Source organism: Lynx canadensis, chromosome B3 (genome assembly GCF_007474595.2).
Source record: "Lynx canadensis isolate LIC74 chromosome B3, mLynCan4.pri.v2, whole genome shotgun sequence".
In the NCBI taxonomy this organism is placed as follows: Eukaryota; Metazoa; Chordata; class Mammalia; order Carnivora; family Felidae; genus Lynx; species Lynx canadensis.
In genome coordinates, this window is record NC_044308.2 from 119,680,502 (window position 1) to 119,703,605 (window position 23,104).

General features: G+C 38.9%; 1 protein-coding gene across 3 annotated transcripts in view; it reads left to right on the top strand.

The window, feature by feature from the left end:
- The window catches only part of YLPM1 (YLP motif containing 1), a 75,064-nt gene extending 58,343 nt beyond the window's left edge, over window positions 1–16,721 (top strand). For 2 of the 3 annotated variants that reach the window (XM_030319575.1, XM_030319576.1), the window contains 3 exons: window positions 2,487–2,617; window positions 15,808–15,990; window positions 16,306–16,721. In XM_030319575.1, the coding sequence (XP_030175435.1) occupies window positions 2,487–2,617; window positions 15,808–15,954 (278 nt within the window). In that variant the 3' untranslated portion in view covers window positions 15,955–15,990; window positions 16,306–16,721. Of the gene's footprint in view, window positions 1–2,486; window positions 2,618–15,807; window positions 15,991–16,305 lie in introns of those variants that run through there. The other variant, XM_030319577.1, reaches the window with a different exon arrangement.
- The last annotated feature ends 6,383 nt before the right edge of the window (window positions 16,722–23,104 follow it).

The following is a 23,104-nucleotide window of genomic DNA, read 5'->3' on the forward strand; positions in this document are numbered from 1 at the left end:
GTGTTACATGCCACGTCGGATGCTGGGGTTCAGCACTGAAGCTACTTAAATTCCAATGATGTGATTTTGGTTTCTCAAATTGTGAGAAACTGAAAGAAGGTTTGAGACTGTTACCCTAATTTAGGTTTCTCCATACCGAGTACTTTTACTTTTCTCATCTGTCTTTTGTCTCTGCTTATGAGTTATTGTGTATTGGCCTTCTACATGTCAGGCAATATCATCTCTTCACAGTTGGAATGAAATTATTATTCATATAGGCACATAACCCTTGTGTGTTTACCATGAACAGATTTTCAGAAACACCATTTATGTTTAGAAAATGCATACGTGTATGTCTACAAAATTTTTCTGTTGTGCTATAATAATATATACTGTTCTGAAGATGTGGGAAAATTCTGTGACCTGCCAAGTTGGGTATTTAAACCTTCATCTTCATCGTAAAACTTCATTTTTGAAATTGAAACCTCTGAAAATCCTTAGTATGAGTGTATGGGATACCAGCCGTCTGCTGTAATTAACACCCCAGATTCCTCTTCCCTCACCTTATGCCATACGTCTGTGTGTTTGGGTTTCCAGGATGCCATGTGGAAGAGGTATGAACCTTTCTTCAGCCCCAAGAAGGAAGCTTTAAACATGTGTGCACAATGAAATTTCAAATTAAACGTTACGAACAGGGTGTTCAGACTAGTAGTTCATGTTCTTCTGATCTTCCATGTTACACATATGGGACTCCTGGTCTGTAACTCCTGTCACATACCCAGTGTATGAGGCACAGTTCTTACAGTTTTCAAACTGCCCTTCTGCAATGCTGCCTGGCCATGCTCCATTCCAGGGGTTCAGATACGAAATTATTCCTTTGAAGTATGTTAACGTCAAAGTTGATCTTAAGTTTGGAAATCCTCTGAGGTGTATTTAATAAGTCTGTTGACCTACTCTTCTGGTAATACTGTAGACTGTTGAACTAGAACAGTTCTATTGTTTGTGAGACTTCATTGGGTTTATAATACCATAATCTACATCCCTGTGCAATCAAGGGGTCACTTCTTTAAGCATTTGTATATCATGGCCTGTCATACATGAAAATAGAGCCATTTGGTACAGCATGTGATTTGCAGAGGAGATTAGGAAACTGTTTCTGTTGAACTCATCCACATTAAAAAATTTTCTAAAGCAATATGATAAAAATTTATTGAGTTTTGTACAGTGTTGTAGTTTGCCTTGCCGATTTTTCAGTAATATTGCTTTTATCGGGGAGGGTTTTAGGAAATAAAAGCTTTGCCAAATATGTGAAATCTTACTGGTTTTTGAAGCCTGTATGGTATGGTACAGTTAGTTGTGTGTGAATCTTTTACATTTGAAGCATAAACTCCCCCTCCCTCCTGCCACGGCTTCCATTGTGCTTTTCTTTTCATATCAAGTTCTCTCCAACTTGGTGCCTAAAAGACTTCTATTAATACACTCTGCACCCTTTTTGGAGTTTAATGAGGTGTGGTTATTGTGTATTTCTGACATTTTGTAGGTTTTCTTTTATTGACTTGCTTAATAATAGTGTGTGTGTGTAACCGCAGATGATTCCAAAGTTCAGTGCTTCAATGTAGTTAAAAATATATATAGCTCATGATATTCTACATACAGAATTCAAAATCAGTATTAATAACCAATGGAAAACCCTACACATTTTCATCGCGTGTTCTTCTTGCAGACACCTAAACTCCTATCTCCTAATTTCTGAATCTGCAATCTCCATTCATTTAAGTGGTTACAGTTTGGGCCCCTTAGGAAACCCAGCCCTCTCAGATTGAGGATTCAGAAAGAAAATTTAGATCTGGTCACTTTGGCTGACTAGTTCTTAGCCTCAGAATGGTCAACAGCATTTCATAATATAAACAAAGAAAAGGGCGATCTGTACAATCATCTTACTCAGAAACATTAACTTAACGGCAAATCCTCGTACAACCGTTCCCAAGGAACCGTTCATCTAAAACCTTTAAACGTTAGCTTGGCTCATTAAGTTGTTGGTACTACCTGCTTTTCGTATGACACAGTATCACATGTGATTACTGATCAAATGGGTGGTGTTAATATTGTGTCAAAGGGGAAATAAAAAAAAAGGAGAAGAAAGAGTTTTTAGAAAAACCCGTCTTTGCATTTTCCTTCAGGACATGAGAGCTGAAGTGTGACTTGGGGGGGGGGGGCAGGGGCAGGGAGGCCAGGAGACCAGTGACTTTCCTTACTCTGCCTGTATTTGTTACTTAAACCAACATCATAACGTAATGCCTGCCAGTATGAACATCAAATAAACGATGGAAATTGCACAGAACTTGGTGTTATCTCCGCCAAGAAGATAGTTGGATCTGCAAGTGATGCTGCCCTCAAAAATGTGGATGTGCCCTCTGACAGTGCTCCAGACTTCTTTTCCTTTAGTTGTGTGTTGTGTGCAAATTCACACTCTCCCTTAATGCTGCGGCTCTGTGTTTGTCCCTCAGACAAGTTGGATGGCTTGAGAACTGGTACTAAAAGGAAACGTGACTGGGAGGCAATTGCCAGCAGAATGGAGGATTATCTTCAGCTCCCTGATGATTATGACACTCGTGCTTCTGAGCCTGGGAAGAAGAGGGTAAGAGACTTTGTCAATAATTTCCAATAGGGGACGGGCCCCGTTAGGCATCTGGTTTTGGAGAGTTATAGGCAGATAAGAATATGAATGCTATTTTTAGAGTGACTTAGTTTATGTTCTATCATATTACAAATTTTTAAAAAATGAGTCAGACCTTACAAGTTACCAGATTAAAAATGTATAGGTACTTTAAAAAATGAAAAACAGAATCTCACGTGGCTAGCACGTTGTCAACCTTAAAGGAGTTTGAAGGGGCCGCTTGTGCTGTTTTGTCTGGGGCAGAAAAGCTAAGTACAGAGTAAAGTGTGGAAGACGATCTGTGGAATATCTTAATGGATTAGATCTAGAGAGTCCAGGAGTGGATGGACTCAAAGGTGAATCTTCGGGGTTCTGGCCATGAGCACTCCATGTGTGTGGTGCCATTTACTGAGTCAGAGAAAACTGGGGAAGTCCAATTACAGAGTAAAACATGAGAAGTTCAGTGAGAGACCATTTAAGTTAGAAATGATAATAGAACTCAGGACTCCAGAATTTCGAAGTTCAGGTAGAGGTAAATGTTTCAAGAAGTAAAGAGTAGTCAATTGTTACATGATACAGAGAAGACAAGTAAATTGGGAGCAGAGAAATGGCTATTGGATTTGGCAACATGGAGATTGCTGATGATTGATCAACAATCAGGCAGGTTTTCTTAGAGAGTTGAAGGGCACAAGCCAGTTTGGAGCTGACTGAAGAAGGAACGGAAAATGAAATATAGAACAGCCAAGGTAGACAACTTCTTGAAGTTTTGCTGTGAAAAGGAGCAGAGAAATGAAACCAGGATATTGCATAGGCTTTCCACATAGACATTTATGTATATCCTTTTAAAACAAAATAACGAAGCAAAAAATACATATTATGTGTGATCCAGATAAGCCTTTTCTAACTATGTCTTGATTTTTGTATATAAGTGTATACAAACTACCATTCTTTTCAAATAGCTGCCCAGTCTCCATTGTTTGGTTGTTGAGGTATTTATCCAGCCCTTTATTGGTAGATACTTAGGCTATTTTCATTTTATTGTTAATATAAACACTATGGTGAAAGTCATGTGCATATGCATATTGTTTTGAAAGTATATCCCTAGGGTAGATTTTTAGCACTAAAGCTGCGGTCTTATAGAGTGTGATTTATCATTTTGACAAATACTGTGAGGTTGTTTTCTAAAAAGGTTACACCTGTTTATATACCCACTGTAAGTAAATGCCTGTTTTTCCACACTTGCACCAAAGGTGCTGTTATCAAACTTTTAAACTTTTGACATCTGATGAGTAAAACAAAAATGGTATCTCAGTTTGCATTTCCTTAATTAAGATGAGGTTGTGTATTAGGGCACCTGAATGGCTCAGTTGGTTGAGTATCTGACTCTTCATTTTGGCTCAGGTCATGATCCCAGGGTCATGGGATCAAGCCCCATGTCATCAGGCTCCACGCCAAGTGTGGAGCCTGCTTAAGATTCTCTACCCCCCCCCCCGCCCCATACCCCCACACACTCTCTCTCTCTCTCTTCTCTCTCTCTCTACTAAACAAAAAAGAAGATGAGGTTCTGTATCATTTATCTTTACACAGCATTTCTTTTTTATGAATTTCTTCAGTACTTTTAATATTAAAAGAGTATTTGTTGTAAGAAAATAAAAATGCCAGTAACACATCATGACATTGGATAACATTATGAAGCACCTCAGTTTTCAAAAGCTCTTTTAAATACTTCATACAGTCCCTAGGCCCACCTCTGTGTATGTGGCTTGTGAGGAAGGGAAAGGGAGATTAGTGGCATTCTATATGTGCCTAGCTCCACCCAGGCACTACTTGCATGGATTCATCCTATTCCAGTTTTAAGGTTGGAGCAACAGAAGCAGAAACAGCTGCAGGCGCCTGGGTGTCTCATTCGGTTAATCATGGTCCATCTCTTGATTTCAGCTCAGGTCATGATCTCACAGTTGTGAGACTGAACCCTGTGTCAGTTCCATGCTGGGTTTGGAACCTGCTTAAGATTCTCTCTCTCTCTCTCTCTCTCTCTCTCTCTCTCTCTCTCTCTCTCTCTCTCTCCCTCTCCCTCTCTCCCTCCCTCCCTCCCTCCCTCTCTTTCTCTCTCTCTCTCCCCTTCCCCCTGCTCGTATGCACAGGCTCTCAAAAAAAAAAAAAAAAAGAAATAGCTCTTCCTTGAGAATAATAATTTGGTATAGTACAGTGACAATGCATAATCTCAAATGAGAAATATTTTTCTCTAGTTTATTTTTCGTCAAATAACTATTACTCTACAGAGTATGTGATCCCACGTTGTTTACTTCATAAGCTGGGTGGACAAAGTGACGTGAGCTGTGCACATCCTAGTTCTTTTTTAAGTTTTAATTTAAATTCCAGTTAACATAACAGTATAATACTCGTTTTAGGTGTACAATATAGTGATTCAACACTTTCATACAACATCTGGTGCTCATCGTGACAATTGCACTCCTTAATCCCCGTCACCTGTAATATACCCCCCCCACCCCCTCCCCTCTGGTAACCATCAGTTTCTTCTCTGTACTTAAGAGTCTGTTTCTTGATTGTCTTTCTTTTTTTTTCCCCTTTCATTTTTGTTTCTTAAATTCACCACATGAGTGAAATCAGATGGTATTTGTCTTTTTCTGACTTATTTCGCTTAGCATTATACTCTTTAGCTCTATCCATGTCTTTGCAAATGCAAGATTTCATTCCTTTTTATAATATTCCATTGTGTATGTTTGTGTGTATATATATATATACCACATCTTCTTTATCCAGTCATCAATCGCTGGACACTTGTGCTACTTCCATAATTTGGCTATTGTAAATAATGCTGCTATAAACATAGGGGTGCATGTATCCCTTTGAATTAATGTTCTTGTATTCTTTGGGTAAATACCCAGTAGTATGATTGCTAGATTGTAGGGTAATTCTATTTTTAGAATTTAGGTTTCTGAGGAACCTCCATACTATTTTCCACAGTGGCTGCACCAGCTTACATTCCCACCAACTGTACAGCTGTTCCTTTTTCTCCGAATCCTTGCCAACACCTGTTGTTTCTTGTGTTACTGATTTTAGCCATTTTGCCAGGTGTGAAGCGATATCTCATTGTAGTTTTGATTTGCATTTCCCCAATGGTAAGTGATGATGAGCATCTTTTCATATGTCTGTTGGCCATCTGTATGTCTTTTGAGAAATGTCTGTTCATATCTTCTGCCCATGTTTTAATTGAATTTGTTTTTTGGGTGTCAAGTTTCTTATATATTTTGGATATTAACCCTTTACTGGATATGTCGTTCACAAATATCTTCTCCAATTCCATAGATTGCCTTATAGTTTGGTTGATTGTTTCCTTTGCTTGCAGAAGCTTTTTATTTTGATGTAGTCCCAATAGTTTATTTTTGCTTTTGTTACCCTGGCCTAAGGAGACCTATCTAGAAAGAGGTTGCTATGGCCTGTGTCAAAGCAGTTACTGCATGTGTTCTCTTTTAAGATTTTTATGGTTTCAGGTCTCACATTTAGGTCTTCAACCCATTTTGAATTTATTTTTGTGTGTGATGTAAAGAAAGTGGTCCAGTTTCTCTGTTTTATATGTTGCTGTCCAGTTTTCCCAGCACCGTTTATTGAAGAGTCCGTCTTTTTACCACTGGATATTCTTTCCTGCCCTGTCGAAGATTAATTGACCATATAGTTGTGGGTTCATTTCTGGGTTTTCTATCCTGTCCCATTGATCTGTGCCTATTATTGTGCTGTTACCATACTGTTTTGATTACTGCAGCCTTGTAATGTAACTTGAAGTCCAGGATTGTGATGCCTCCAGCTCTGGTTTTCTTTTTCAAGATTGCTTTGGCTATTTGGAGTCTTTTGTGGTTCCATACAAATTTTAGAATTGTTTGTCCTAGTTCTGTGAAAAATGCTGTTGGTATTTTGATAGGGATTACATTTAGATGTGTAAGTTACTTTGGATAATACAGACATTTTAACAATATTTTTTCTTCCAACTGATGAGAATGGAACGTCTTTCCATTTCTTTGTGTTGTCTTCAGTTTCTTTCATCAGTGTTTTATTGTTTTCAGAGTACAAGTCTTTCACTGCTTTGGTTAGGCTTATTCCTAGGTATCTTATTATTTTTGGTGCAGTTGTAAATGGGATTGTTTTCTTAATTTCTCTCTCTGCACCTTTATTATTAGTCTAGAGAAATGCAACAGATTTCTGTACGTTGGTTTTATATCCTGAGACTTTAACTAACTTCATTTATTAGTTTAGCAGTTTTTTGGTGGAGTCTTTCTTTTCTTTTTCCTTTATAAGTTTATTTTATTTATTTTGAGAGAGAGAGAGAATGCGTGAGTCAGGGAGGGGCAGAAAGAGAGAGAGGGAGAGAGAGAGAATCCCAAGCAGACTCCTCACTGTCAGCATGGAGCCCAGCACGAGGCTTGAACCCACAAACTGTGAGATTATGGCCTGAGCTGAAGTCAGATACTTAACTGACTAAGCCACCCAGGCGCCCGTGGGGAAGTCTTTCTGACTTTGGGTAGTAGCATGTTGTCTGCAAATAGTGAAAGTTTTACTGCTTCCTTACTGATTTGGATGCCCTGTATTTCTTTTTGTTGTTTGATTGCTGTAGCTAGGACTTCCAGTACTATGTTGAATAAAAGTGGTGAGAGTGTTACTGACCTTAGAGGAAAAACTCTGTTTTTCCCCATTAAGGATGATGTTAGCTGTGGGTTCTTCATGTATAGCCTTTATTATGTTGAGGTGTGTTCCCTTTAAAGCTACTTTGTTGAGTGTTTTTATCACAAATGGATGTTGTGCCTTGTCAAATGCTTTTTCTGTATCAGTTGAAATGATCATATGGCTCTTATCCTTTCACTTATTGATGTGACATTGATTGATTAGTAAATATTGAACCACCCTGACAACCCAGTAATAAATCCTACTTGATCTTGGTGAATGCATTTTTTAATGTATTGTTGGATTTGGTTTGCTAGTATTTTGTTGAGGATTTTTGCATCTGTGTTCATCAGGGATATTGGCCTATAGTTCTTTTTTTTTTTTTTTCAGTATATGAAATTTATTGTCACATTGGTTTCCATACAACACCCAGTGCTCATACCAAAAGGTGCCCTCCTCAATACCCATCACCCACCCTCCCCTCCCTCCCACCCCCCCATCAACCCTCAGTTTGTTCTCAGTTTTTAAGAGTCTCTTATGCTTTGGCTGTCTCCCACTCTAACCTCTTTTTTTTTTTTTTTCCTTCCCCTCCCCCATGGGTTTCTGTTAAGTTTCTCAGGATCCACATAAGAGTGAAAACATATGGTATCTTTCTTTCTCTGTATGGCTTATTTCACTTAGCATCACACTCTCCAGTTCCATCCACGTTGCTACAAAGGGCCATATTTCGTTCTTTCTCATTGCCACGTAGTACTCCATTGTGTATATAAACCACAATTTCTTTATCCATTCATCAGTTGATGGACATTTAGGCTCTTTCCATAATTTGGCTATTGTTGAAGAGTGCTGCTATAAACATTGGGGTACAAGTGCCCCTATGCATAGTACTCCTGTATCCCTTGGGTAAATTCCTAGCAGTGCTATTGCTGGGTCATAGGGTAGGTCTATTTTTAATTTTTTGAGGAACCTCCACACTGTTTTCCAGAGCGGCTGTACCAGTTTGCATTCCCACCAACAGTGCAAGAGGGTTCCCGTTTCTCCACATCCTCTCCAGCATCTATAGTCTCCTGATTTGTTCATTTTGGCCACTCTGACTAGTGTGAGGTGATATCTGAGTGTGGTTTTGATTTGTATTTCCCTGGTGAGGAGCGACGTTGAGCATCTTTTCATGTGCCTGTTGGCCATCCGGATGCCTTCTTTAGAGAAGTGTCTATTCATGTTTTCTGCCCATTTCTTCACTGTAGTTCTTTTTTTTAATGGTGTCTTTATCTGGTTTTGGTATTGGGGTAATGCTGGCCTCACCGAATGAATTTAGAAAATTTCCTTTCTTTTCTATTTTTTGGAATAGTTTGAGAAGAATAGGTATTAACTCTTTAAATGAATTTGCCTGTGAAGCCATCTGGTCCTGGACTTTTGTTCATTGGACATTTTTTGATTACTGATTCAATTTCTTTGCTGGTTATCAATCTGTTCAAATTTTCTGTTTTTTCCTGTTTCAGTTTTGGTAGTTTATATGTTTCTAAGAATTTATCCACTTCTAGGTTGTCCAATTTGTTGGCACACAGTTTTTCATAATATCCACTTAAAATTGTTTGTATTTCTGTGGTGTTGGTTGTTATTTCTTTTCTCTCATTTGTGATTTTACTTATTTGACTCATCTCTCCCTTTTTTTTTAATAAGTCTGGCTAGAGGTTTATCAATATAATTTATTGACTTTTTTTCAGAGAACCAGCTCCTGCTTTCATTGATCTGTTAATTTCTATATCATTTATTTCTGCTCTAATCTTTATCATTTATTTTCTTCTCCTGATTTTAGGTTTTGTTTGTTGTTCTTTTTCTAGCTCCTTTGGGTGTAAGATTAGGTTGTTTATTTGAGATTTTTCTTGCTTCTTGAGGTAGGCCTGTATTGCTATATACTTCCCTCTTAGAACCACTTTTGCTGCATCCCAGAGTTTTTGGACCATTGTGTTTTCATTTTCATTTGTTTCCATTTCCTTTTTATTTCTTCTTTTTTGTCCTGTTTGACCCATTCGCTATTTAGTAGCGTGTTATTTAACCTCCATATATTTGTGCTCTTTCCAGTTTTTTTGTTGTGGTTGACTTTTAGTTTCATAGTGTTGTGGTTAGAAAAGATGCATTATATATATGACTTTGATCTAATTGAATTTCCTGAGGCTTGTTTGGTGGACTAATATGTGATCTATTCTGGAGAATATTCCATATGTACTTGAAAAGAATGTGCATTCTGCTGTTTTAGGATGGAATGTTCTGAATATATCTGTTAAATCCACCTGTTCCAGTGTGTCATTCAAAGCCATTGTTTTCTTGTTGATTTTCTGTGGATGATCTGTCCAATGATATAAGTAGGCTGTTAAAGTCCCTTACTATTATTGTATTATTATCAGTTAGTTCCTTTATATTTGTTATTAACTGTTTTATGAATTTAGGTTCTTCCTTGTTGTGTGCATAAATATTTACAATTGTTATATCTTCTTATTGGATTGTCCCTCTCATTATTATATAGTGTTTTTTGTCTCTTGTTACAGTCTTTTTTAGGTCTATTTTGTCTGATGTAAGTATTGCTACTTGTGCTTTTTTTTTTTTTTTAATGCTTATTTTTGAGAGAGAGAGACAGAATGTGAACGTGGGGGGAGGGGGCACAGAGAGAGAGGGAGACATGGAATCTGAAGCAGGGTTCAGGCTCTGAGCTGTCAGCACAGAGCCCAGTGCGGGGCTCAAACTCATGAATTGCAAGATCATGGCCTGAGCCGAAGTCAGATCTTAACTGACTGAGCCATCCAGGTGCCCCTACTTGGTCTTTCTTTGGACATCCATTTGCATGATAGATGTTTCTACATCCCCTCACTTTCAATCTGCAAGTGTCTACAATGAGTCTCTCGTAGGCAGCATATAGATGGGTCTCGTTTTTTTATCCATTTGGTCACCATATGTCTTTTGATTGGAACATTTAATGCATTTAAATTCAAAACAATTTTTTTGAGAGAGATGAAGAATGTGTGCATGTGTGAGGGAGGGGCAGAAAGAGAAGGAGAGAGAATCTTAAGCAGGCTTCATGCCCAGCATGGACCCCAACATGGGACTCGATCTCACGATTGTGAGATCATGACCTGAGTTGGACACTTAACCTACTGAACCACCCAGGCACCCCCAAAGTAATTATTGATAAATATGTATTTGTCATTTTATTATTTGTTTTGTGGTTTTGTCTGGAGATTTTCTTTTATCCTTTCTTATCTTCCTCTCTTTTCTGATTTGCTGATTTTCTTTAGTGATATATTTGGATTTCTTTGTCTCTATTCTTTGCATATTTATTAATGGTTTTGATATATGGTTACCGTTAGGTTTGTATATCATCTGTTTTGAATATAGCAGTCTATATTAAGTTGATGCTTATTTAAGTTTGAACCCATTCTTTTCTCCTCTCCTCCCCACATTTTTGGTATATGTTGTTATATTTTACATCCTTTTAGTTTGTGAGTTCCTTGACTGATATTTTATAGAAATTCATTGTTACTGCTTTTGTCTTTCCTACCTTTATACTGTCACTTCTGGTTTCTCCTTTCCACTCAGAATTCCCTTTAACATTTCTTACAGGCCTCGTTTAGTGATCATGAACTCCTTTAGTTTTTTGTTTGTCTGGGAAACTGCCTTTCCTCTTAGGAATGATAGCCTTTGCTGAATAAAGTATTCTCAGCTGCAGATTTTTCCCCTTCAGCGCTTTGAATATATTATGTAATTCCCTTCTGGCTTAGAAAGTTTCTGCTGAAAAATTTCCTGCTAGCCTTACAAGTTTTCCCTTGTAAGTTACTATCTTCTTTTGTCTTGCTCCTTTTAAAACTTTGTCACTACACTTTGCCAATTTAATTGCAATATGTCTTGGTATAGATCTGCTTTTGTTGATTTTGATGTGCTTCCTGGTTCTGGATATGTTTCCTTCCCCAGATTAGGAAATTCTTCAGCTATTATTTCTTCAGATAAGTTTTCTGCTCCCTTTTCTCTCTCTTCTTGTAGGAGTCCTATAATATGAATGTTATTACATTTGATGAAGTCACTGAGTTCCCTAAGTCTGTTCTAATTTTGCATAATTCTTTTTCTCTCTTTTGTTCAGCTTGGTTACTTTCCATTACTCTGTCTTCTAGATTGCTAATTCATTCTTCTGCTTCTTCTAGCCTGCTGTTTATTCTATTAACCATGTTTCTCATTTCATTTATTTCATATCTTTGTTATTCCTTATCTTTGTGTTAAGAGTCTCACTCATGTGTTCCACTCTTTTTTCAACTCCAGTAAGTATCCTTATTATCATTACTTTAAATGTTCTGTCAGGCATGTTACTAATATTTGTTTTACTTAGCTCTCTGGCCAAGGCCTTGTCCTGTTCTTTCATTTGCGGTAAGTTTCTGTCTTCTCATTTTAAGTCTCTGTGCTTACTTCTGTGTGTTAGGAATGTCAACTATATCTCTTATTCTTAAGGGTAATGGCCTTATGAAGAAGAAGTCCTGTAGTGCTCTGCTTTGTGGTATCCTCTGTTCCCTAGGGCCTGGTGCTTCTGGGAGTGTGTCCAGTGTGTTTTGCGTATCTTCTGCTTTTTTGTCCTGGCCATTTTATCCTTCAGGCCAGTCATCTGCAGAGGCTTTCTTTGTCTGTTGTGGGCAATGTTTGGTCCCTGGCCTAAATGTGGTGTGTTTTAACTATATAATGTGGTGCATTTTAACTATATGTGCTCTGGTCTGTCTGTGAAATGAGACCTGTCACCATCACTGCCAGAACCAAGGCTCCAGAAAGTTCCTACATGGGGAGATACAGTGTGAGCAAGGGTTTGGGCTGGTCTTCTGGAGGAGGGAGCCTACCATGCTGGGACTGAGGCAAGTGTGAGTGGGAGAGGCAGTTCTACCAGAGCACAGGGAGGTGGGGCTTGGTTTAAGCAAGTTAGGTAGCAAGTGTTGGCACTTTACGCTGGTTCCCACGGGCAGTCCTATGCTTGTGCTGAGGGGCAGGGTTGAGAAATGGTGCGGGCCAGTTTCTTTGTTCCCAGAGGGGTCTCTCAGTGAACTCTGTCTTTCTGGGACATACTCTGAGATGAGCAAGTAACCTCCCCAGTGCTCTTCAGATCGCTATTTCCATGCTGTATGTTTGCCTGCCTTCTCTTTAAGAGCAAGGCAGTGCCCTAAGGGCTCTCTTCCAGCCAAGCCTGCCGACCTTTAAAACTCCACGCTGGTTGCCATAAATCATGAAATTTGGCCCCTCTTGCTCTCTTACTGTGGGAATTTGTTTTCCCCGGATGCTCCCCAGTGTGTTAGTATGTCTCTCACCCTTCTCTCCCACCACTGCTCCCTGCCTACCATAGTGGCCACCATCCATTTCTCTCCCAAACTGTTGTCTCTGCACTTTCTGCCTTCTTTGATGTGGCCTCCTCTCTACCTTTAATTGTTGCAGTTGGTTCTGCCAGTCTTCAGATCAATATCTAGGTATTTAGGATGATTTGCTAGTTATCTAGTTGTGTTCATGAGCCGAGGTGAGCCTAGAGTCCTCCTACTTTGCTGCCATCTTCTTAACCCCACATCCCAGTTCTTTAAGCGGCTTATCATTGTCTCTCCTCCCCTGCCTCACATCCTCATTTCAAATAGTTTTTAACTCTCAAACCACTCACGAAAATCAGACTACAAGGAGATCCTTTGGGTAGCAACAAATGCAGAATTCATAATTTATTCATTTGCGGGGGTCTCTTGATTCCTTTAATTCAGCTTTTTACAAATACCAGATATGTTCCTAGGATTAATGTCCACTGTAACAAGTAGTTATGTAGAGTTGATCATACTAGAGTTTTACCAAAATGGCTAGGTTTTTTAAATACAATTTTTTAAAAATTTTGCTTGCTTAATTGGGCATAAAATGGCAGGTCAAGGCGACTTTGTGTTTCTTTGATATCTGTAGAAGGTGAACAGATCCCTTATTTGCTGGACATTTACATTTTATAGATACTTTTAGTGACAGTGGATAAAACATATGTACCTCAAGCCTTTGAGTGTTAGTCAAGATTTTTCTGTATTATAACATTTTTTTAATGGCTAAGATAAGTGGCAAAAAAGATTATAAATCTCAGTAAAAGTACCGCTAGGAAGATTAGGACGGACACTGACATTTAAGAAACCATTTCTAATTGAAAGTCATTATTCTGCTTCTTATTTTTTTTTTTTCAACGTTTATTTATTTTTGGGACAGAGAGAGACAGAGCATGAACGGGGGAGGGGCAGAGAGAGAGGGAGACACAGAATCGGAAACAGGCTCCAGGCTCTGAGCCATCAGCCCAGAGCCTGACGCGGGGCTCGAACTCACGGACCGCGAGATCGTGACCTGGCTGAAGTCGGACGCTTAACCGACTGCGCCACCCAGGCGCCCCTATTCTGCTTCTTATATATTTAGTGTTTTGGTAATCATTCACTCATTCTACAATGTTGAATGTCTGTCAGGTCTGTGGATGAGACCTCTTAAGGAGTGGACCTCCAGTGGAAGAGTCTACCATGTAAATAAATAATACAGCACCAGTATACATTAGCGATACGAATAAAACATTTTCATTTCAACTTAAAATTGTGGGCATTTGTGCTAAAACATATTGCTTATCTAAGAAATAATTACATACTTTTTCTTTTAATCCTGTGTTCTTTATTTTATCTGAGTTTTAAAGACTTAGAATTTATACTGCAGGCTTAAAAATTAGCTCTTAGTTTGTTCAGGGTGGCACTGACCAGTGTGTTTAACTCTGTGTCAAGGATGTACTATGGACTGGTTACAACATTTCTTTGTTCACTGGCCAGTCTGTCCATCTGTCCATCCTTCATCCTCCTCAGCCATAGTCATCTTTTGCTAAACGTATCCCCCTGATCCCAAGGGCAACTGAGAGAGTGTATGAGTCCCTCAAAATAAATATAATCAGCATAAATACACAGTAGGAAGTCCAGAGACGTCTGTATAAAAAGCCCACATTAAGTAGGCTTTTTTTTTCTTTTTTACTAAAATCCATGAAGGAAATTTAGGTTTCCCACGCACTAAATCTACTTTAAAAAGAGTTGGGTGGTATCAGTTTTTCCCCACTGCTATTACTACATATCCTCTCTTTGGCCGAGTGGTTGCTGTTTGGATTCATTACCAGTCCGGTAAATAGTAATACGGAAGGTCAGTGTGCCTCTAAGAGCCCTGATGCATTTCCATGTCCAGTGTGAAGAACATGAAGTATGCATGCTCTGGTTCCCATTCCTTGTCACAGAGAATAAATCACAAGCTATATTGAAAATACAGTCTCTGCAGACTTTGGTGTTATGTCCACAGTTTCATAGTTTCTCAGGTGTTTCAACTTTTGCAGAATGTGATATATCTGCTTGTTCTTTTAATTGTTAATATAAGAATCTATATTTGATATATTATTAAAATTTAAAATGTATCTCCTTACATTTTTAAATGTCAGAATACCTGCCAATGGGAAATATCCCTGATCTATGCATTTATAGTTATAATTTTTCCACAGTTATAATATTATAACTGATATCCAAATGATATCAGTTGAGTCCATCTCTTCATCTCTTTATCTCATGGATGAAAATGATAATACTCTCTCCCTGTTTTCTAAGATTAAATTTCAAGAAATAATTATTGTATAGAGATAAATAAAACTCAGTTGACCTAGGGTATTCATAGTCTATTAGGGAATGCAGGTCTATAAGTAGATCATTGCAAAATAGTGTGAAAGTTCAAAAGTAAACGTGTCAAAACCCAGAAGTAGCTCTAAGGAAGCAATGGTTAATTATTTGATTGGCAAAGAACAAGAGAGACAAAGCAAGGATTGATGACTAGACTCATGCCAGATGGACAGGGTTAGGGCAAAGACGTTTCAGGAAGGGAGGCTAGAATATGCAAGGTTACAGAGGTGGGAAGTGGCCCATTGTGCTCTGAGAGGCAGAAATAATTGTGTACTACTTATACAAAAGCTGTAGGCACTGCCCAGAAATGCCACTGGAGAGTAGAAGGGCCAGATCCAGAGGGACCTATTGCTTGGATTTTATTCTTCAGGCAGGGGGCGGATTTAAAGCTGGTGAGAGTCATGACTGTGTGTATTTGGGGATCATTCTGGCAGGATGGATTGGAGGGAGTGAGCATGTAAGGTAGGAAGACTAAGCAGAGGAAGAAGTGAGGTCAGTGAACCAGAAAGGAGCCACAGAGGATAATGGAGGGGCCAGGACTGAGCTGAGAGCTGAACTTTCCAGGGGCTGGAAGGGTTAGGACTTGGTGACTGACTAGAGAGTTTCCTTTCTGTAGCTTAAGACATGTGGCTTTCTCCACTTCTCCCCAGTTAATCTCCAATGTTTTTTTAATTCTTAGTTTCAAATTAGTTACCTACCCCTTAGACTATCCAGCAAGGGAAGAGGCCCTTTGCTTATTTATTTTTCCTGAAGCCCAGCCTAATGCTGTGTTCTTTTTAGGTGAGATGGGCAGACCTGGAAGAAAAGAAGGACGCAGATAGGAAAAGGGCCATAGGTTTTGTGGTCGGACAGACTGATTGGGAGAAGATCACAGATGAAAGTGGTCACCTGGCTGAAAAAGCCCTCAATCGAACCAAATATATATGAGACTTAGTTTTTGAACGGAGTCATTGTTCCTCTAAGGTAAGATTGCACACTCATATGAATAGCCTCTACTGTGTGGTTGTTTTGAAGGGTTTGAGATAAAGGAGACAGCATGCTTTGCTAAAAATGCTTCTCGTATTATTTTTTGGTTTTTAAGTATGTGCTAGTTGCCAACATTTACAGTGCAAGGTATTGGAAAATGGAGCAGTTTTCTACAACTCAGCTCACTTAACGTAAGACTTGAGAAAAGCTTAGATTCTGTAGATTTGAGGAGTAGAGTGTTGAGATACTAAAGTCTACTGAACTTTTCTACCTGCTATCTCCTGGCATGACAGCCTTTTCTTTTCTTTCCAGGTGGTTCGCTTTGAGGTGATCTGAAGCCACGGCCTCATGGAGCTTCGTTGTGTGTCACCTTGCCTTCCACGTTTCAGTTTTTGTTTTGTTTCTACCACTTTAGTTTTTTAAAGTTCTCCAGTGTCCCCAAGAGGTATTAGAATCTTGCTGTACCCAAGCAAGACATTGATTTTTCTTTTTAACGATTTTGGGGAGGGAGGGAGTGATAGCTTAACTGCTGAAGCCAGGTGGGGGTCTGCTGGAAGATTCCAACAGAAAATATTTCCTCCACTGTACAATGTCACAGACTATCTCTATCATCATTGCTTTGTGGCTGTTTTTGTTTTTTACTGTATGTAACTGGTAGCTGATTGTACTAGGATTAAAAACAATAAACTTTCACGATAAAGCCGATGAGATTCATGGGCTATACAGCATGGGCCCCTTTCTCTCGTTTTCTTAATTTTATTTTTTTTGCTTTTTTAATATGGTGTGTTCTAATTACGTGCTAGCCGAACATCCCAAAACCTCTTTCCTATAGAATATTATATAGCTCAATATAATACATAGCACATATTGTAAACACAAGGAAGTCTCCGTAATCTTTGTTTTATAGCTTTCTTTATCTTTACATCTTGAAGACTAGTAGAGACAACTGCAAATATTCATCAGTTCCCTGGAGCACATCAGTTCTGTAGCATGATGTTTTATTGTTTTTTATTATTATTATTACTTTGATCCTCTTGCTGTTGCCTCATGCCCCGTTACGTTTTGATTTTTCCCTCATCTGGCTTTGACTCCTGGTGGACAAAACTGATGTACTCCATAGAACTCAGGAACTTGTTGCCTTATTGCTGAACTTGAATTAACTGATGTTTGCATCAAGATTTCAGGGAAGGAGTATGGAGATGCGCAGCCCTCTGGCAGGCAGCCTTTAAGCCCTTCAAGTTTTCAGGTTCTTGCCAGATTGCTCATGATTGGAAAGCATGGCCTTCTGCACAGAATTTCCCCTCTTGTGGATAGTACCAGGTGGAACCTAGAAATATATGGTGCTAAAACCCAAATATCATTCCAATTTAAAAACAGAAAAACATTCTTTTCCCTCTTCTATTCTGCAAAGCAAAAAAATATCATTTTCTAGCATGAGAGAAGACCTAGAGAAGAGCCTTCCTCCTCAAACACCGTTTCCACTTTGTAATCCAACTCTGCAAGTTCTAAATGTGTTCACAAAAGGCTTGAATATTTTGAAATACTCGCTTTTGGGCTACAGACAAAAACCTTTTAGTTTTATGACCTACATTAAATACCGTGTGACCAGAGATGATATTTATTAGCATTCGAATAGTACTGCTTTGGGTGTCAAGAACGTGAAATTACAGTACTGAAGACCAACTTAACGGGAATCCTCACAACTTTCTGTTCTTTTTATCTTCTCTGAAATTCTGAATGTTTACATGTAAGAGGCTTTTAACAAGTCAATATTGAACGTGTAATTTGTTTCATTAAATAACACCTACTGTTTGTAGTATTTAACAACTTTGGTTGCTTATTGGCTGACAGTAGACTTCTATGTACTGGTCTTTCTCAGCTGCGTTTATGACGTTGAGTGACGGTCCATCACAAGATAGCCAATAGAATTATTGTTTGTACAGAGACTCACTTGAATCTACCAAATGCCTGTTCTTATCAAAGACAGTATTTCCAGAATGTGTTCTCTAGTTCAGAAGACATTGGAGATGTATATGTTCTTACAGAGAATGTCTTACTTTAGTTTTCTTAACCATTTTATGTTCTAACAGTATTCAGAATGCCAATGAAATAAGAAGTGGTAATCACCTGTGAATCACCATAAACCTGCCATATTTTTGCCTTGCAGCCATGGCTTTGTGTCTGTGATCTTATACCAAAGGGGATAAGGGGAGAGGAAACAATCTGTAGAAGATACAGATTAACATGACCTTAGGGGATAAACATAGAATGTTGGCTACTTTCGGAAGTTGGTCTGACAAATAACTTCAATGAAAGAAGATTAATGAAAAAAAGATGAGGCCCCAAAAAGAAAGTAATAGAGACTGTCAGTTGATATTTGATTTTGCTAGTCTAAAGGACTATTACATTCTTGAATTTGCATTATCACTGGACTCAGAATAGAACACCCAAGAATATCTTGGAGAAATTTCGTGTTGGTAGAAAATACCTTGATAACACAAATATTTTAAGTTTATTAAGAGATGTCCTTGGAATACAGGGGACCAAACTTGGATTCCATTTATGTGCTAGCATTTCACTGTTGTTTTATTTACATAGTTCTCCTTATCTCCGAAAGCTGCTTGGTATGTGTCTTAAATTTTTTACTTTAATCCTATCAAGTTGATTTAAAATCTTTTGTGGTGTCTGGTGTCTTAATAATAATCTGATATTGGGGAGAGTTCCTCATATCTTTAATGTTTCAGACCTTTTAAATTGTGAAAAATCTCATTTCAGTGATTCAGCTCTGCTTGATGAGATGCAGACATTTTTTCTATTTAGAAATCATTTATTTAGGGTTAAGTTGGCATATTCAAAATACATTGTAATTGATTACATGGATCAGAAGCCATCAGTTACACACTCTCTGTTGGTTGACACTGACTTGGATTCACATAATTTTTGAGAAGTTATATTTGAGTCAGATATCAGTGATTAATTCAGAAGTTTATTGACAGAGACAACGGTCTTAAATTTTCTGGTTGGATTTACTTCCTTTGTGAAAGAATTCCAGTTGTTGATTGAGCAAACCAAGTATTAAATTCTGAGTTGGACTGGCTGAAACTTTCGAACTAGGTTTTCTATTAGGTATTTTATGTTAAGGTAGGCTTTTTCGTTAAGTATTTTGTCCTGCTGACTGTGCGAGTTTCAGGTATTTTTGGTAATAGTGGTGTCTACAGCCTGTCTTACTGGTGGGACCGTAAAATCAACAGGTTGTCAGCTACAAAGAGACCATATAGTTGCTTCACATACAGTTTAGAAATACCAAAACTGAGGTGAATTTTACTAAGCCATACGAGAATGATTCCTCATTCTTAGTATCGACGGACCCTGGTACAAGTTCAAGTTCTTCTCTTAGAAGCCATGTGACCTTAAGCAACTCATTTAACCTATCTGAGCTTCCATTTCCTCATCCATAAAGTGACAGTAACAAAACTCACCTAGCAAAGGTCGCAGTGAGGAGTAAATGGATGATGCTTGTAAGCTGCTTGGCACAGTGCCAAGCATCTAGTAAAAGGTGAAAAAAAATTGGTAGCTGTCATCATCATCGTTAATTCGTTTTTGACTCGTACTTATATGTGCCTTAGAAATTTGACATTTTCGCTTGGCTTGAAGGTAATTGTCATCTTTTATAGCCAGCTCTTATAGACTGAGCTATGCCATGTGAAATGGTGTGGCGTGTGTGTGTCGGGAGAGTAATACTTCGGAAGCATTTTCAGGTAAGCAATGAAACTGATTTTCAGAACCAGTATGGAAGCTTAAGAGGTTAGGTGCAAAGGTTAGCTAATATGCACCAAGGAGGGGATAAGTAGTAACAGAAAGCAGTTACCAGACAACAGGTGTGTACAAAGGTGAAAGCGCTGAAGCATTGATTTGTCTTGATTTTCATATATTCAAAGAGAAAATAGTAGTTTTATGAATAAGTAATACATCCATGTGGCATAAAATTCAGAAGGTTCAAGGGCAAGTGAATTAAAATCTCCCATCCCAACCCTCAGCCACCTCCCATCCCATCTGTAGAAGCAACCAGTGTTGCCTGTTTCTTTTGTTTCGTTTCAGAAATAATTCTGTGGACAAGCGTTGATTATTAACATTTTTGTTTTTGTTTACTCAGATGGTAGAGTGCTACACAAAGCACCTTATTTTTGTGTTTTCTTTCTAATAGTATGTCTTAGAAGTCATTCAGATCATCTATAGAACACTCCCATTCTCAGTCTCCCTCCCCCTCTTCTCTCCCTCTCCCCCCCCCCCTCCTTTCTCTCTTTCCTTCTCTCGCCCACTCCTTCCCTCCTTCCCGGTCTCTTTTCCTCCCTTTCTCCCCCCTCCCTCCCTCCCTCTCTCTCTCTCTCTCCCTTTCTGCCTCTCTCCCTCCTTCTCGCTCTCTTTCCCTCTCTCCCCCCCTATTTAGTTTCCCAGAGTTACCTTCTTATTTTAAGGAGCTTTGCTGAAAAATGTTAGCAATTGCTTCATTTATATTTCTGTTCTTTTCATGGCATGGGATATATATTGTATAGGTATATTTCTTTACAGTTTTATCACATGGGTGGGTTTGTGTGTCCACCCCCATCTTCCTCCCACCCCCATCTCTAATCCTTGGCAGACTTTAATCTGTTCTCCATTTTTGTAATTGTATCATTTAAAGAATGTTATGTAAATGAAATTATATAAGATGTAACCTTTTGGGATTGGATTTGTGGCCTTGTTTTACTTGATGTAATTCTTTTGGCATTCATTCCAGTTATGATGTGTATCAGTAGTTTGTTCCTTTTTATTGCTTAGTAGTGTTCCATCCCTTTTCCCTTTTACAGCTGCAGCATATCGTATGTCTTTATCGTAATTTAATATACCAAGTTTTCGTTGATGGATATCCGTGCTGTCTTTGCTCTTATAAATTTTGAATTTCGTATGTCATCATCACTCTGCCACTTCCTGTACTTGCCTGATTTCTAGCAATGAAGGAATACTACCAATGGCATCCTTTACATAGACATCTTCAGAGAGTGACAGGTGCTTGAGAGCCAGCACAGCATAATGGTGACCTGTCAAGAGAAATGACAATAATGAAATGACAAAAACAGACCTTGTTTCCTGGAAAGCCCTGCATGATAGGATTCTGACAAAGCAAAGAATCATGATGCATCTTAGAGGGCCAGAGACTCTGATGATTCCCTGGGCCATACATAACTGAGAGTTAAATCCTTATGCCTCTCTCCTCTGTACCTCTGGATATTTATGCTTTTCAGTGACTGATCTGATTCACTTCTTAGGCCCCAATGCTTTCACATTAGACCCTAGTCAACGAGCATCCCCATGGCTGGGGCTGAGCTGCAGTTAGGCACAGCCCTCTGCCCGCCAGCAGGACCCTGCATTTGTGATCCTATGAAGAGTTTGTAGATTTAATGGTTTATTATATAAGAAAGGACTTGACTTTGAGTCTTCTACTTAAGAAGCTTAAACTGCCTACCAAATATTCACATTCTTGTTTTTGACAACGTTAAGCTAGATTACAGATCCCTCTTCTGTATTTCAAGAATTGAAATAATCTCTTCCACCATAACTTGAAATCCCCCTCACACCTATTACTTCTGACAGTGAATTCTAATTCTTGACTTAAGTATGTCTAATGTTTATTTCTTTTACAGCATCTAGCTAGCTTGGTGCATGGCTCATGTATCTGTAGAGTGAACAGAGAGGCTATCTCCCGCGAGCATGGCAGTAGTCACACACTTACTCAGAGTCGGACAGGTAACTAAGGAGTGAGTCAGAGGGTGGAGACTGGCCAACTGGAGAACAAGGTAGGTCCAGTTACAGGGGAGGCAGCGCCTGCTTAGCCACAGCAGATTGTGGCCATCTAGGGACGTGGGCCATTGCCAGATTTTCTGGGTTTTCAAGAGAAGTGAAAAATCAGGGTTTTTATGTGAAATCGGCGTTTGGGCACTAGGAACCTATTTTGGGTTCTGTTTAGTTTGGTAGGGGGTTTTTTGGCAAATGCTTTGGCCTGTGCAGTTCGCCTGCCATTTCAGACTTGAAGGCTGCCGGTTTGAAACTCTTGATGTTTAGAGAAGAGGTTGGAAAGACCTTAGGGTTCATTCCTGTCCAGTCCCTTCATGTTAGAGATGAAGTTTCTGAGGCCGAGAGAAGACCACTGACTTGGTCAAAGTCTTACAGTTACTTGATGGGGAAACAAGCCTAGAACTTGGGTTTCCTCATCCCTGACTCGGCACTTTCTTTTTTCCTTACTATGATACCTTCTTTCTGAGGGCCTTCATAAGTGCTAAGGTGGTGAATGCTCCAGTATTGTGTGTGTTGTATGCACGTGCACATGTGTGTGTTTTCTAAATTCTGTGGACCTGAAAGTGCATTCTGATGTAAACATATCTATCAGGAACAATACAATTCAGTTGGTTACCTCTAAAATCATCTTCCTTGCACTCTCACAGGTATACCTATACACTTGGAGTCTCATTTATTATTTGTTAGATTGTTTAATGTTTTTAATGACAGAAGCTTAAAATTTTGACAAGTATTGAATTACTTACTATGTAAGAACAGAGTAGAGGAAATCATGTTTTGCTGTTCAGATGGCTCCTGGAAGTAATTTTGTGTTCTGTAATTTGTGATTTCTTATGTAATATAACTAACCCGTTTGTTCCAGCTCCAGTGACAAGCATCGTAACCTACTTCACTTGGAAGTTCCCTATTACCCATCTTATTAAGGACAAACTCAGCAGCTTGGTAATTAAGTCTGTCAGTAACATGATCCCAACTACTCCTCCAGCTTCTTCTTCCACCCTTCTTACCACATGCACACTACGCTGTAGGCGCTGTCCCTAAAATTTCCTGTTTCCTTTAGAAATTGTATCTTAAGGCCCGGCTCACATGCTACCCTCTACCTGAAGCTGTGTTCTTCCTGAGCTTCCTGTTTTGCTCCCTCCTTCCATCTCTCACAGGGTTTTGTTTGATTTGTCCTATGATCTCTCTCTCTCTCGCTCGCTCTCTTTTGCATGTAGCTTTGGTATATTTAATTTTTTTAAGCAGAATTAACATACAGTGTTAATATTAGTTTCAGGTG